Source organism: Rhipicephalus sanguineus, chromosome 10 (assembly GCF_013339695.2).
Source record: "Rhipicephalus sanguineus isolate Rsan-2018 chromosome 10, BIME_Rsan_1.4, whole genome shotgun sequence".
Classification (NCBI taxonomy): domain Eukaryota; kingdom Metazoa; phylum Arthropoda; class Arachnida; order Ixodida; family Ixodidae; genus Rhipicephalus; species Rhipicephalus sanguineus.
Window position 1 is genome coordinate 35,094,812 of NC_051185.1, and position 16,049 is coordinate 35,110,860.

A 16,049-nucleotide genomic window follows, 5' to 3' on the forward strand; every position below is an offset into this window, starting at 1 on the left:
TGAACAGGACATCATTCAGGCAGGGATGGCCAAGCGCGTGCGAGGAAGCGTCAAACACCACCCGAAGTTTTGTCGTAACGGCCTCTCTTCGTATGACGGCATGATGAGGCATATAATACACATTTTCTCTTGGCAGTAGCTCTTCTTCAACTCGCTCTGCGTGGTCCTCGTTAAAATACGCTCTGATTGCCGTGTCATACTGCTTGAGGAGTTCGGGCTGTGGTCTGAACCTATTTAATTGTGCTTGCAGACGGCGCTCCGCCAACCATCGATTGTCGCTGCCGGCAGGTATTCCTGGATCCTTTAACATCAGCGGCACCTGGTAGCGCCCGTCTAGCTTGACAATGCCCTCTTCAAATGCCTCAAGTTCTGGCGGAACCTTGCTCTTTTCTTGAGCAGGTGCTTTGATCCCAATGACGTCGAGACGCCACATCGCAGAAAGATCACAGTCAGGAACTGACTTCGTGCTGCAGTGCAGGAATAGAGCGCTCGTAGATGCTGAACTTCTTTCGCGTTCCGTGGTGCCCTGAACGGTCCAGCCGAACTTGGTTTCCACGGCCGTCAGGTTGCTGGTTAAATGATCAACCTTTCCAGTCGCGACCTTCCAGTAGACGTCGGAACCAAGTAATACGCTTACTTCCTGTGGGTTCCATGTGTCGGGATGAAAGTTGTCTGCTGCATCATAGTTCTTGTCGCACAAAAGCTGCAAAATGTCAGTGCTGAGCGGCGGGCTTGTAACTGCACACACTTCGGGGACCTCCAAGGCCTCCACGGTTACCACTATGTCCCTACGTTGGCCTCGTAAAGTCAAAGCTACCCGTCGACTGCGCATTACTTCGCGGGGCTTCGAGTGGCCGAACGTTACCAAGGAAAGTTCTTCGGTTCCCATAACCGGGCATCTGAGGTCCTTTGAGACATCCGCTCGGATGAATGTGCGCTGGCTACCGCTGTCAAGAAGAATGCGCACGAGACGCCTTTGGGACCCGCACTCGATCCAGACTCGTCCTGTTTGGAGAAGAACGGCGTTGATTCCGCTCAGGGCGCTTGGAGCCGATGTCACTGACAGCGTGTTCGTGCCTCGCCCGGCGATGCGAGGCTCGTCTTGGTTCACTGTCGTTGCGTTTGCACGGGTTGGGGCTGCCGGCGTGAACAATTCACAGAGGATAGTGAGATGTCGTCGGTTGCACTTACTACAGATGATGCTGCGCGCACGCGGGCAAAAACGCGCCATGTGGTTTTGCAAGCCGCAGCGGTAGCAGCAACGAGCAGTGCGCAACCGAGCCCGTTTTTCCTCAGCTGAGAGTTGAACGTTGCAGTCCGCGATTGTGTGCTGACAACTGCTGCATAAGGGGCACACCTCTACAGATTCGGCAGCAAGTGCGGACGCTGTAGGCAAATGTCCCATCGGTGCTGACGGAGGTTCGACATCTTCATCGGGCAGGAACCGCGAGAAAGCAGACGGCGTTCGTCCTGGCCTGCCTTCCTCTAGAACCTCAATTTGTATGCGCAGGAAGCTTAGCATTTCTGCAACCTGGGGAGCTCTTTCTTCGGGGGTCGCTATACCGGACGTATCCTGCGCGGCTTCTTTGCACTTCTGCCGGTAGAGGATCGCGAGGTCGTCAGGCAGGCACCTCATTAGGACGCGGTTGAGGACCACGTTGTACTGGTCGGGTGAGACGCCCAAACCGGTCAGTGCCGAGACGCGAAATTGTACCTTGTCGTAGAGTAGGCGAAGTTTGTCGACATCTGCCGAAGACTTGACTGGTGGTAAGGCGAGCAGGTGGTCGATGTGCTCGTTGATGAGCAAGTCGCGTCGACCAAATCGCTCCGTCAAGGTCCTGATGGCGATCGCATAATTGTCCTCTGTGAGTCTAATGCCTTCGATGGCTCTCTTCGCGGCGCCACTCAAATACGAGAGGAGGTACTTAAATTTCTCAATCGGCAGAAGGTCTTCATTACGGTGAATCGTGGCACTGAAGTGGTCCCAGAAGGTCTGCCAGTCGCGAAGTGCGCCGGAAAATGTAGGTATCTGAAGTTTCGGCAGGACCACTGTTCGATGACGCGGCACGGTTGCTGGGCCGGGTGTCCCCTCTGTTACACGAGGTGCAGCGTCAGTGACCTCGGTATGCGCTGAGCTGCCGGCCCCAGCGACGTCGGCGTTCGGTAACGTAGCCTCGGGCCTTGAAGTCCTCGTTGCCGTCGCTGTGTTGGCGTGTTCGCGCAGGAAGAAGCGCGCTCGAGACACGGCATAGGTCACCTTCCGGTCGTAGTCTTCCGCGGCCTCGAGCTCTTCGTCATAAGCGTCATCGTCCGTGGCGTCGAGAATATGCTTGTTGAGGTTTTGCCGAGCTCGACGTTCTTCTGAGTCAGGTATGTAACGTGCGAATCAACTTGAGCGGCATCGGGAGCCGTGGCCTGAAGTTCGTCGATCAGGAGCGTAATTGTTCGTGTGACGCTGGCCCTGACAACGCCACGGTTCTTGCGGAGCCGTTCCAACGATGCCATGGAAGCTGGAAGTCTTGGACGGGCGATGACCGGGGGGTTTTCGGCACCAGAAAGAATGTCGCGTAATTAATACCCGAGCCCTAGACCAAGCATCCTTTCTCCTTTATTCCACTGCTCGCGCCTACGTCTTCTTTCTTCTCTTTGTCCTCCTGGTTGTTGCCGCGCGGCCGCAATCGTCCGCAACAGCCGTCTCGCCATTGGCCGTTGCGGCGGAGCACCTGTTGCGCGTGCCGCCCTTTGTGATACGGAGCTGTACTGATGGTGCAATAAAGTCTATCCGCAGGGCATATAAAGCCGATACGGAGAAGTGCGCACATCGGGAAAATTCCAAGCAAAGTCCCTGAGCACACACCAGCTCAGGGACTTTGGCATCCGTGACGTCACACGGCATGACGAACAACATTTGTCAGCAAGCACACTATGCGGACAGGCCTGACGCTATCGTGGTCTTTAGTTTCAGCTGTTCCTGGAGTAACTGGCAAACATGGCTGCCGATTCGGAGCACTCAAAATTCTAGTATGCAAAAGGAAATTACACGGGGGTGTATATAGTGTGGATGGTCCGCTGTCTTCCCCAAGAGGTCTATTGAGTTGTTACTGGGGTGTTACCGGGATGTTACCGGGATGTTACCGGGATGTTACCGGTATGTTACCGGGGTGTTACCGGGGTGTTATCGGGTTGTTACAGGGGTGTTACAGGGATGTTATTGAGGTGTTACTTAGGTGCTACTGTAGCACTTAGGGCAGATAGGTTAAGTGAACAGGATGAGGTGTCTCAGACATGCTGTCTGAGGCACTTTCTCCTATTCGTTCAACATATATGCACTTGTTGTTCCCATCTGTCGGCTTCTACGCAGATTTTGTATCTTGTAGCACTAAGATTTATAACTGAGGTAGTGAATGTGGGAACAAATATTACTGAACGGATGTCTAACAACGAACAACACACATGAAGATGCACAAAACATTTTCCTCATTCAGAAGGTATAATAATAATAATAATAGTAATAATAATAATAATAATAATAATAATAATAATAATAATAATAATAATAATAATAATAATAATAATAATAATAATAATAATAATTTTATTTACATTACACAAATACATGATGATGCTGGCAAGCACATTTTTGACAACACACAGTAGTGAGCAAATCATATAAAATAGCATAGAAACTCACACACTGTGATTCTTATGCTTAAAAAAACATTAGAATTTTAGGACATGACATTGCAATATCCAGACACACAAACTGCATGCATTGAAATTTCAATCCCCCTTTTTCCTCTGTATCGGCAGGTACGTCGCCCTCGATGGCATCACGGGCGAAGTGATGCTGAACCGCAGCCTGTCGGATGTCGGGGACTCCACGATTGCATTCACCGTCGTCGCCGAAGACGGCGGTTCGCCCATGAAGCAGGACCGAGCGCGCGTGGAAATCCTAGTCAAGACCATCTCCGGTAAGTGCCTTTCAGCCATATAGGCGCACATCGCTGTCTTTTACAACGGAAACTATTTCGAATCGTGCCTCAATAGCACCACCACCACCATCAAATATTAGGTCCACTACAGGACGAAGGCTTCTCCAATTTGGTCTGTCCTGCGCAAGCCGATTTCATTTTATGCCTGAGAACTTCTTAAGGAGGCACTTAAGGCTTTCGCCTTAAAAAACAAAACAGAAACACACTATATTGACGAAACGTTAACTTGTAAACTAACGAAGGAAGTACAGCGGGAGAGAAATTAGGAGCGCGAGAAACTGCAAGCAAAGCACAAACATGGCGCCGCGAAAGGGTTCTGGCCCGAAATAATTGCCCTCTAAGCGAGCCAGGATGGCCGCTCAGTGTACAGAGCGAGCGAAACACACGAAAGGTGGCGTTAAGAACAAAAGGCGAAAGCCAAAATAAACAAAGACCTCGTTATAACTTACTACACCTGTTCAAACTGTAAGTGCCTCCTTTCAGACCCGCAACTCGTGGTGATGTGTCGAGTTCCTCCTTGTTTTGCCGAGTCAGCTTTTGCTGAAGCAGCACTCTTCTCTTTGCTTTACTTCCGCCTCGACCGAGTTAGGTCGATTGCGGTCTGCTCATTGCGGTCTATATTCCCACGCTTGTCTCGGGAAGCTTTTCTACTTGTTACATTCAGCCGAAAAGAATAGCCGCGAACTCAGCTTCGCTCGCATCTTTATAACATGAGCAAACGGAGGAACGCTAGCGTTGTCGTGCTATACGGCAGCCGTGTTGCTGAGTAGGTCACTTAAGTGAAGAATTTTTTTATCTATTTTTACCACGTGGTAATAAAGAACCGGTAATATGGAAAACTGAGGACTACCGAGCAAGCCACGGAAAGAAAAAGGGATCGTTGTAACCTTAAGAGAAATGAATATAGAAGAGTGGGTCGGGGACCAAACGGGTGTTAAGAACACCTTATTTGAAATCAAGAAAAAAAAATGGCCATGGGAAGGGCATGTAGCGTGAAGTCGAGTCGATTCGAAAAAACTTTATTGCCAGGGAATTCAAGACATCCCAGGCCGCCTGGGTCCCCGCGCGAGACCACCACACTCAAACGTTCATGTCTAATAAGTCCATGACGTCGGCAGCCCGGCGGGCGGCGATCTTCTGCCTTGCCACGTCCGTGGAGCGTAGCGAGGTCTCTCAGTCCTCCCAGGATTTCAGTGGCACCGACCCGCCGGGCTGGTGAGAATCAGGTAACATCAGACCTGTTGAAAGACGGTGGAGAGATTATGTTAGAAAAACTGGCCACCCTGTATACGAACTGTCTCTCGACGGGGAGGATACCAGAATCTTGGAAGAATGCCAACATCATCTTGATCCATAAGAAAGGGGACGTCAAGGACCTGAAAAATTACAGGCCCATCAGCTTACTGTCCGTTGTCTACAAGCTATTTACAAAAGTAATTGCTAACAGAATCAATACGACATTAGAGTTCAATCAACCAAGGGACCAGGCAGGATTTCGTACAGGCTTCTCAACAATAGACTATATTCATACTATCAGTCAGATGATAGAGAAATGCGCGGAATACAACCAACCCATATACATAGCCTTCATAGATTACGAGAAGGCATTTGATTTGGTGGAAACATCAGCAGTCGTGCAGGCACTGCGGAATCAGGGCATCGACGAAGCCTATATAAACATAATGGAAGAAATCTACAGCGGATCCACAGCCACTATAGTCCTCCATAAAGAAAGCGACAGAATCCCAATAAAGAAGGGCGTACGGCAGGGAGACACGATCTCTCCAATGCTATTCACCGCTTGTTTACAGGAGGTTTTCGGGGCCCTAGATTGGGAAGAATTAGGTATAAGAGTTAATGGAGAGTATCTCAGTAACTTGCAATTCGCTGATGACATTTATTGATGAGTAACGCGGGAGACGAATTATAGCTCATGATTACTGAACTGGATACGGAAAGTAGAAGAGTAGGTCTGAAAATCAATATGCATAAAACTAAAGTAATGTGAACAATCTTGGCAGAGAACAGCGCTTTGCGATAGGTGGCGAGACACTGGAAGTTGTAAAGGAGCACGTCTACTTAGGACAGGTAGTAACCGCGGAGCCGAACCATGAGAGTGAAATAACTAGAAGAATAAGGATGGGATGGGGCTCATTCGGCAAGCATTACCAAATCATGAATGGTAGTCTACCACTACCCCTCAAGAGGAAGGTATATAACAGCTGCATCTTACCGGTACTTACCTACGGAGCAGAAACCTGGAGACTTACAAAGAGGGTTCAACTTAAATTGAAGACGACGCAGCGAGCGATGGAAAGGAAAATGATAGGTGTAACCTTAAGAGACAGCAAGAGAGCAGAGTGGGTCAGGGAACAAACGGGGGTTAAGGACATCATAGCTGAAATCCAGAAGAAGAAATGGATATGGGCCGGGCACGTAGCACGTCGGCAGGATAACCGGTGGTCATTAGGGTAACTGACTGGATTCCAAGAGGTGGCAAACGCGTGAGGGGGAGACAGAAAATTAGGTGGGTAGATGAGATTAAGAAGTTTGTAGGTATACCATGGCAGCAGAAAGCACAGGACCGGGTTGATTAGCGGAACATGGGAGAGGCCTTTGCTCTGCAGTGGGCGTAGACAGGATGATGATGATGATGATGATGATGACCCGCCGGGAGGAGAAGACGGACAGGCCAGGGGAATGTGGGTTAGGTTTGTCCTCGGTGCATTGCATAAAGGGCAGGAAGGTGGGATGGGTCGGTAAAAGGAGGGAGGGGGTAGGTAAAGTCCGCGTTTGCAGACGGCGCCATAGGTGCTGTTCCCTGGTAGTAAGGGAAGAGTGGGGGGTGGGCATATCTGCCTTTCAGCACGAGGATTCCCAGTCAGCTCAGCAAAGGTACACGCACGCTCCTTCGAGAAACCCTCCATGAGATCTACCTGTGCCCAGTTTCTGGTCCGTCGGGCTAAAGAATCGACGGCCTCATTGCCAGGGTTTCCCGAATGCGCGGGCACCCAGATGAGCTCAACGCTGTGGGAGGAAGGGGGGTTCTCGATCATCATGTGGAATGTGGTGGGGTGAACTCTGCCCCTAGCATAATTTAGCAATGCAGTTTTTGAATCACTGAGGATGTATTGCAAATCAGGTTTGCGGAATCCCGCAAGGTGGCGGAAGGGTTGAGAATGAAATCCGTTTGGATTTCCTTGTGGCTTTGTGCTATAAATGGGTGGTTGTCTGTTTTCTCTTTCTTCACTGAGGATGTAGGTAGCATTGGAACTGCTGAGCGCTGGCGCAATAGCGATCTCTTCCGCTTCTTCTGGTTTTATTCCATGAGGTAATTCTTTTATTAATGGAGGGATGTTCGGTGTGTAGGCCACCGCTGTGGCTCCGTGCGGATCGCATGCAGCATTTATACCCAGATAGCATCTCGTTCCCCGCCGTACGCTTTATGGAGAGTTGCTGCTCTGGATTTACAAGATAACCGCTGAACATTAAGAGTAACATACTGGCCCAAGTTCATAGGTATAACATGGCAGCAGAAAGCACAGGACCGGGTTGACTGGCGGAACATGGGAGAGGCCTTTGCCTTGCAGTGGGTGTAGTCAAGCTGATGATGCAGATGACCATGATGAATATGGAAAATACTGTTTTCAGACGCGTGTTTGCTTGCCGACCAACTATCGCGCTTCCTTTTCTTTAGGAAGCTGTGCGTGCAAGAAATCTGGAAAGCATCTTTTCTGCGCTATCGTCTCACTACGTCTGTTACTAATCTTTTGTTGTAGCAGCGTACTTATCGGTAGCGATGAAACGTTTAATCTACAGAAAAACCGTTAATACATTGATTCCAATGTCTTTACTTTCTTAATAAGGGCTGTTTAAGTACGTGTCGTACATTAGTAACTTGGAAATCAAGCGTGTTACCTTTCTGTCACTGCGTATACTGTTTTGATGTTCGGCACGGATTACCGCAGGCTGAAGATAACGATATGCTCAATGATACTTTGCGAAAACAGCGTTTTTTAAGTCTGAAAATGCAAAGTATTCTTTATCTGGGGTTCACGTCCGAAAAACCACGATATAGTTTTGAGGGACGCCGACCTGGAGGGCTCCGGAAATTTCGACCACCTGGTGTTCTTTAACGTGTACCTAAACCTAAGTGCGCGGGCCTCAAGCATTTTCGCCTCCACCGAAAACTGCGGCCGCCGTGGCCGGGAATCGATCCCGCGACCTTCGGGTCAACAGTCGAGCACCATAACCACTAGACCGTCGTGGTGGGTAGATTGTATAAGCAGGAATAATGTGACTTTGGCAACTCGCTGATGTTTCGAAACGTGGAGCCAAATTTATCAAGGGCATCTTCTCCTCCGTCGCACGTTAGCTTTAAATTATTTATTTGTTAACGTCACTAACACCTTTTAATTCACGCGCCACTGATGACAAGGTGCATTTGACAAAGATAGGTCCACCTATCGAAACGTCGTCCAGCCTTTTAGGGGCGAAGCTCCTTAAGGCGGCACCCGTTCGTCCCTCGTAGTCGCAGTCGTAGTCCGTAACCAGTCTTACGCTTTGACCTCCAAGGTGGTGCCGGTGGGAGATTTTTGCTGTGCGTTGTTGAACAATAAAAAATTCGCAGCGGTAGCTAAAAGCCGACTTCTTCTGTCTCTCATTCCCATTAGCAGCCATTCTTTACCTCCAAGGTAGTGCCTGGTGAGATTTCTCCTGTGCGTGATTAATCAATAACAATTCTGTTCAAAACGCTGTTGATTGATGAAATAAACCAACGAAAGACGCCAGATGTTTTGTAAAAGCAAAACGGAAGAACGCCAGATGTTTCTAAAGCAAGAGGAAAAGACGCCAGCTGCTTAACGAAAGACGCCAGATGTTTTCTAAAGCAATGGTTTTCTAAACAATGAAAATTCACAGCGTACATGTAAAATTAAAGTGAGCTGCAAGTCGTCATAACTCATCGAACCTTTAGTATAAACGCGCCCTATCTCACGTCGGTGATGATGTACTGGGCAGAATTCACGGAAGATTCACGGTTTACCGATGAACCTCCGCAGCTTCGCCCACTCATCATCATTCACTCCGTGGATATGCTGTGATTTTTTTGAAACACTTTATTCCTGTTCATAGGACCTTTTTTCAGTCTGGCATTGCGCACTGCGGCATGTCAAAGCACAAAGTGGTATGATTACATTATGATTACAACCCTCGCATAGTTGACGTCGAGAATATGACTAAAAACCATGTGCTATGAAGGAGGCATACTAAAATTACGGTGAAGACATACGCCAAGATTATTTTACAAATATTTTAACGTTTCGATTTTCCCTTGAAAACCTTGTTCACAATGTTCACACTTGTGAACAGAGGCCCCGTGAGGGAGCTGTATCGTTGCGATATATTGAAAATTAATTGGATTATCCTTTCGGTTCTGTCCTGCTTATAGTCATTGGTTTTTACCTCTGTTCTTTATTAGTGATACAGGCATAAGAAGTTCTTGCTTTTGACCATGGAAAAGTTTAGGAGCTCTTCCCCTATGGGGAAAAGGGGGCAAGCGAAGAGTGGCTCCTGCGTGCCTAACATACTACTTTTCTTTCTTTCTTTCTTTCTTTCTTTCTTTCACATTGCGTAATACTCCCTCCTAACGTAAGCGTTCAGTTTTAAGCGGCCATGCCCGGAACGTTGTTCAGGGCACGTAGCCCGTCAGCCTGTAGAACGGCCCAACGAAAGGGCCATCACGCGATCACGGAAACGCCGGTTAGGAATTCTATTTTCTCGAAGTCGGAATTTTCCTGAAATGTGCAATTCCTGATATCGACCTTACGCGTTGTGCAGCAGATCGCTTTTAGTGTGCCAACACGAAATATTTTAAGGAAGCTTTCATAGCAAGTCTACTGCATGCTTCCCAATTGTTCTGTTACATCGTCGGTAGAACGCATTTGTATGTTTCAGTCCATTTAACATGGGGCAGGCATGGGCGCGCGGCCTAGTGGCATGCCTAGTGATGAAGGCACTCGAATACGAAGCTCTGGTTCGAACCGGGACACGCGTGGGTGAGCGAGCGAGCGTTATCGCGTTGTTTGACGCACGTTCGCCTCAGACTGTAACGAGTGAAAATCTTCTGTGCAGTGAAGGAGAGCTGGCTTACAAAATGCCGCATAGGCTTGCCTACGAGCGGCGTCCTCAGCGTTAAAAATACACAGATCTAGAAATTTTTATTGGTTGTATAAGGTCACGATGTCACTCTCATTTATGGTGTACTAGTACCTCATGTTCCCGGAAAACAAGGATGGCATTCTAAAAGAAATTCTTCTTGGGCAAGGTGCTTCTTTAGCGCGCTCTGCATTATTTATTTATTTATTTATTTACCAAACCACTGACTTTGCGCGACAAGCATAGTGTGCGTAATAACAAAAATGAGCAAGCGCACAAAATTCTATTTATGCAATATCACCTACACCGTTCTTGAAGAAGTTATAATTTGTGACGGCGGTTTCTTGCAGAAAGTAATTCGAACCTTTTGGTGCGCCCTTGAGTCAGAGGAAACGGATGCTGAGGAGGCAACATGAACATCGTTGCGGAGCTGAGAATGTTAAAATATGGCGTGAAAAAAATGCACAAGCGAGAAAACATTCATCGAGACTTAAGGGATGAGAATTCAAGACTCGACTTCCTGAAGGCTACCGTTCTCGAGTTATATTTAGATAGCGATAGGGCAGATAGCAAAAAGAAAGGCAGTGTGTGCTTGTTCTGGTGACGCAGTCATAGCACTGTACTAAACAGGAACGTGTTTTTTTTTTGAGATACAGTAGGGCCTCGCTATAACGAACACTTATATAGCGACTTATTGGTTATAGCGAACTAAATACGAACTGTTGTCGGTAACGCTTAATTTCAGTGGCATTTATTATTCTTATGACAAAACCGAAAACGCAAGAGCTGCCACGGTATCGTTTGTAGATAAGAAATACCTAGTTCGCAGTAGGCTCGAAACTCGAAAGGTAGCCTAAAAAGCAAATAAATATCGAAATACAATTCACAACCATATTTTAACACGAAAGTGTTTTATGCCGAGGTCCACCAAGATTTTAGTGACGTATTTCCGTCACGGAAATGACGTCGAAAAAATGTACACGATCAGATGGCAAAGAAAAAAAGTTCCGTCAACTGGCATCGAACCCACGACCGCTGGGTCCGCAACAACAGATGCCCGGCACGCTATCCACTGCGCTACGTTTTTTTTTTCTTTATTGACTGACTCTAGAAGCTTTACAAACGCGCCTTTTATATCTACGACTCTCCCGGTCGGCGGGGTGGTGTTGCCCTCTGGGAGCGGCAAAGTAGAGTAATTCATCATTACCGTGGCTTCCGCGATTAGTACCAGCAACGCGTTACACGTTCGTCCCATTCGGCGCGTTTTCAATAGAAGTGCAATTTTGTCAATGCCTTAACACACCGCGAGGTGGCGACCTTAACGCAAGCGTCGTAAAAGCGTCGACCTCGTTCACAGCACCACGCTAATCAAACCAAAAATAGCTCTGCGACGCGCGTCTGCCTCACCTGGCTGTCACACCGCGTTCCTCGCGTACGCGCTCGCCCCGAGAAGAATTGCGGCCGGGCTACCGGAGCGGCACGACGCGCTTTGCGTTTCCCTCTAGTGTGGCCGTGGTGTTCAATCACATATTAACATGCCGCAGGATGGCGACCAAGTTCTGCGACCAATATGCGACGCTCTTCTGGCTATCACAACTGGTTCAAGATTACGCTTTCACCGTTAACTACTACAGCTACCACAAGCGTTTGTTTAATCATTAAACATGGATGTTAGTCGTCGGCATGGAGATGTACCACCAAGCATCAAAGTGCGTGTATCCACGTTAAACGGTGCTATAACTGTCAGACATCAGTATACATTGTGCAAACTCTCTTATATCAATTTACAATAAACATTGAGTTACTTCTATAAGGGCACGTTTTACTTTCGTGTTATTCCGTTTCCTATGACGGAGGGATCAACCATGTTTTTTTCTTAAATTGTGTTAGGACAAAAAAGAATATGTTAAAATTGTGGTTAGAATGTTGCGTGCGGAAAGTTTGGTCATCAGCCAAAGAAAAAAAACGCATTTGACCAGTTGGGCCACCTAAAACGGGGGCGGGGAGTCGCCCCAACCTTGCCATCTAAGAAGGATGCGGCGTAAATTCTGCCCCATACATTCACTTAATAGGGAAGGGGGGGGGGGCGCTGCGATAAACCTTCGCCACCCCCCCTCCCCCAAGGGGAACCCAGCACACGCCTATGTTTATAGGGGGTTTGAAGACTAGAAGGATGCATTTCTGATTCCAGAATTTTTGCGCGATGCAGACTGCCGAATCGTTAAGCTGATTTTTATCTCTACTGTCGCAACGAAAATCGAATATAACGAACTAATTTATAGTGCTGGTGCAGCGTAATATAAAGCGAAATTGGACTGTACATGCTGTTTCACACTTAGGTGAAAACTCGTAGCACGTTTCAATGCGATCCGAGTTTTCCCCGAAATGTGAAACAGCCCGTACATCATTCGTCACAATTTATACGCCAGGCCTTGGCTTTGTTGCGCATGCGTGAAGCTCTCCTTTTGTTTGTATCAGTGACTGTCATCAAGCAGTCAGTAATAAGCACTTCATTGTTTCTGCTTCCTCTGTCCCCTCCTCGTGACTTAATTCTCGCGTCAGCAACAAGTGCGTGCAAAGCTGCGATGTGGCGCGTCGTAGTCTTAGTTTTCCCCAAAAAACCCTTGATTCTATTTCTCGGAGTATGTCACACAAGCAGATAAATTGAGTAACAGTGCACAGAATATGACAAACGAAGTGAACTGATACGAAGTGCTGTTCACTAAGTTTCCCCTGGCCCGCGTGCGGTTCCTCTGTTTCGCTTTCACACTTAACATCAAGCCCAAATTAGTGATCTTTAGCACTCTGGTAAAATGGGTGTTTGATTCTCTTGTTTTCTCTACCTCTCCATTTGATTCTGAGCCTTTTTCAATAGAATTTCTGCCACTTCTGTTTCAAAGACGAGAGCCGTTTTCTTCTCGCCTTCACTACCGTTCTTACAAGCGAACAGCGCAGAAACACGAGACAAGAGAGGTTGACAGGACTTGGCGCTGGCTAACAACATGAGCGTTTATTTCGTAAGTGCACAAATATATACGCTTTTTGGGAGAAGGAAATAAACAAAAGAGAGAGGGGGGAAAGTCAACGCATGCGTCCCAACTAGTCCATGACGGTGCTATGCTCACGTGCGGAGATATTTAACTTCCTTGTCGGTTAGTGCGATCGATGGTGTGCTTACACATGATGGTCCAATGGAATGAATTGCGAGTGCTTCATAGATATCGCGGGCACGGCTATCACGATATCTGCGCAAGTGACGCGCCTCTTGCGCAGATATCGTGGTAGCCGTGCCCGCGAAATCTATGAAGCACTCGCAATTCATTCCATTGGACCATCATGTGTAAGCACACCATCGATCGCACTAACCGACAAGGAAGTTAAATATCTCCGCACGTGAGCATAGCACCGTCATGGACTAGTTGGGACGCATGCGTTGACTTTCCCCCCTCTCTCTTTTGTTTATTTCCTTCTCCCAAAAAGCGTATGTATTTGTGCACTTACGAAATAAACGCTCATGTTGTTAGCCAGCGCCAAGTCCTGTCAACCTCTCTTGTCTCGTGTTTCTGCGCTGTTCCCTGCTATGAAGCCAAGCCAACAAGCTCAAGTTTACACCATTTTAAAGTACAAGCGATATCTCCTCCTCGCCACCCATTTCTTCATAAAACACGTGGAAAATGTCAGTAAGAAGCGTTGAGAATATCAGAAATTCGTGCTTTTCGGCCACACGCTGTTACCTCCGCTTGATAAAGAGTGCTTAACAGCGCAAACGACAGGCGGGGATAGAAGAGAGGAGACAAGATCTCAATATACAAAGGACGACTCCTTATTCTATCCTGGCGTTTCCTGTGTTTCCTCTCTTCTATGCCCTCCTGTCGCTTGCGCTGTTAAGCACTCTTTATCATGTTGTAGCAACACGCCCAATCCTACTCTCTCTTACCTCAGCTTGTAAAGACCAAAAGGCACAAAACGGAGTGAAATCAGTCGATCGCGCACGATAGTCATGCGAGACAGGCAGAACAGGCGTGCGACTGCATGACAAAGAAGGGTAAGAGGCAATTCACAACTGACATCCCTCGTATATGGACCAATCAAGAGCTGACTTCTTCATGACGTCACAGCGCTGTGCCGCGTCCCCTTCTCGTCTCCTTCCGTGTTAATTAATATCGTTGTTAGTCACGATGACACTGTTGGCGCCACGAAATGTGCCGAAAACACAGGAAACGCTAGGATAGAATAACGGACTCGTCCTTTATAGTTTGCGATCTTGTTTAGGGGCCCTTTAAATGGGTATCCAGTCAGCATTACGACTGTCGAACTTCATTCGTTTCTCTCTCTGTCTTTTTTCCAAAGTCCTCATCTTATGTCAAGAGGGTCTCCACGAGTTGTCATGGCAGTACGTGACGTATATGCACACTCTCGGGGGGGGGGGGGGGGGGGGGGGGGGGAGGGTGAGAGTTCCGAGACACTTGCGACATATTTGACCGACATGCTAGAGGAGGATAAAAGGAACAGACTTAAAAACCGAACTTAGCCGAGTGTCGCCTACGCGGAGGGCCTATTGAGAAATAGGAGGCAGCAAATTAAATTCTCTTCGAGGTATCGATCCACATTTGCGTCAAAATTTCGCAACGTCTTCAGAAAACTGCGGGACACAGCGTCGTTCGGCATAACTTTATCAAGAAGGCAGGGTAAATTTGGTCGCAGAATTTCGTTCGTCTCGCGGGGTACATCGCAAATTGAGGTGATATAGGGAATATTCAATAAAGCTACCGGACCGCACCTGGGATCTGACGCCTGCGAGACCCCTAATTTGATTTCTTCGAGGAAATATTTCACAACGGAATTGAATGAAAGACTTCTCGCTCAAGGGCATTGCTTTTGAGCGAACGTGAGAAGACACTTTCGGTGTATTATCTCTGTAGTTTATTTCGGCACAGTCAGCGCTCGTCACCACAGTGCCGTCTGTCGGTCTTTCGAGAAGCAATTTTGCAAAGGGAGCTTCGTGAAATCCTGGATTGAATGAAGATCGAATAACGTTGTTTTCTATGATCAAGCATATAAAGAGACCTACCTGTTTTTAATGGAGATAAAAGATTTTGCATGATACGGGCACTCAATGCTCGATTAAGTAGCAATTATCGATGCACACGCGGCGAGAACTTGTTGCGTTCGATTGGGAATCAACTTGTTTTAGCGCAGACGTACGTTGCAGGACAATACACACAATAAAAGGAACGATCTACATGAGAACAAGATCCCCATTTCAAAACATTCAATGCGGCGACATTGCCTGTACTGTGCGTCACTGCGAGTCACGTCAAGCTGCATCTGGCATGTTCAAGCTTCAACAGCTTCAGCGTCTCCAACAACATGAACACACGCAACAAGGAATCCATGCCTTCACTTCACTGTCTGCTAAGTACCTACATATTAACAGCGTTGAATTGTACTGCGGAGTAGTAACTGGCTAGTAGGCAAAATTATTAACGCGATAGCGTTAATAATTTGGTTAATAGCGTTGATAGCTTAATATTGTTAATAGCGATAGCGTTAAAGAGCTCGTATCGCAGAAATTTAGGCGTCGGCGTCGTTGGTTGTGAGCGAAAAATCATTGTTCGTGACGGAAAAATTGAAATACGTGCAAATAAATAAATTTAAACAAGTCATTGGTATGAGCGGGAATCGAACCCAAGCCTTCTGCATGGCAAGCAGGTGTTCTACGACAGAGCCACGCCCGTGCTCGAAATTGCCTGGGAAAAAAACACTATAGGAATGTTAAGCAGTGTGAGGAGTGTCAACACATGCAATATTGTGCGGCAGAAGCTTAAAATTTAACCAGGTGTCAAAACATATGAGTTGCGCAACGAGTGGGTGGCTTCAAGATCTACCCCTAACAAAGCT

The 16,049-nt window shown here is 47.5% G+C and overlaps 1 protein-coding gene across 2 annotated transcripts in view; it reads left to right on the forward strand.

Annotated features, from left to right (window-relative positions):
• Positions 1-16,049, forward strand: part of LOC119371643 (uncharacterized) — a 204,357-nt gene that overhangs the window by 159,659 nt on the left and 28,649 nt on the right. For both annotated transcript variants that reach the window (XM_049419928.1, XM_037642090.2), the window contains one exon: positions 3,811-3,971. In XM_049419928.1, coding sequence (XP_049275885.1) covers positions 3,811-3,971 — 161 coding nt within the window. The remainder of the gene's footprint in view (positions 1-3,810; positions 3,972-16,049) is intronic.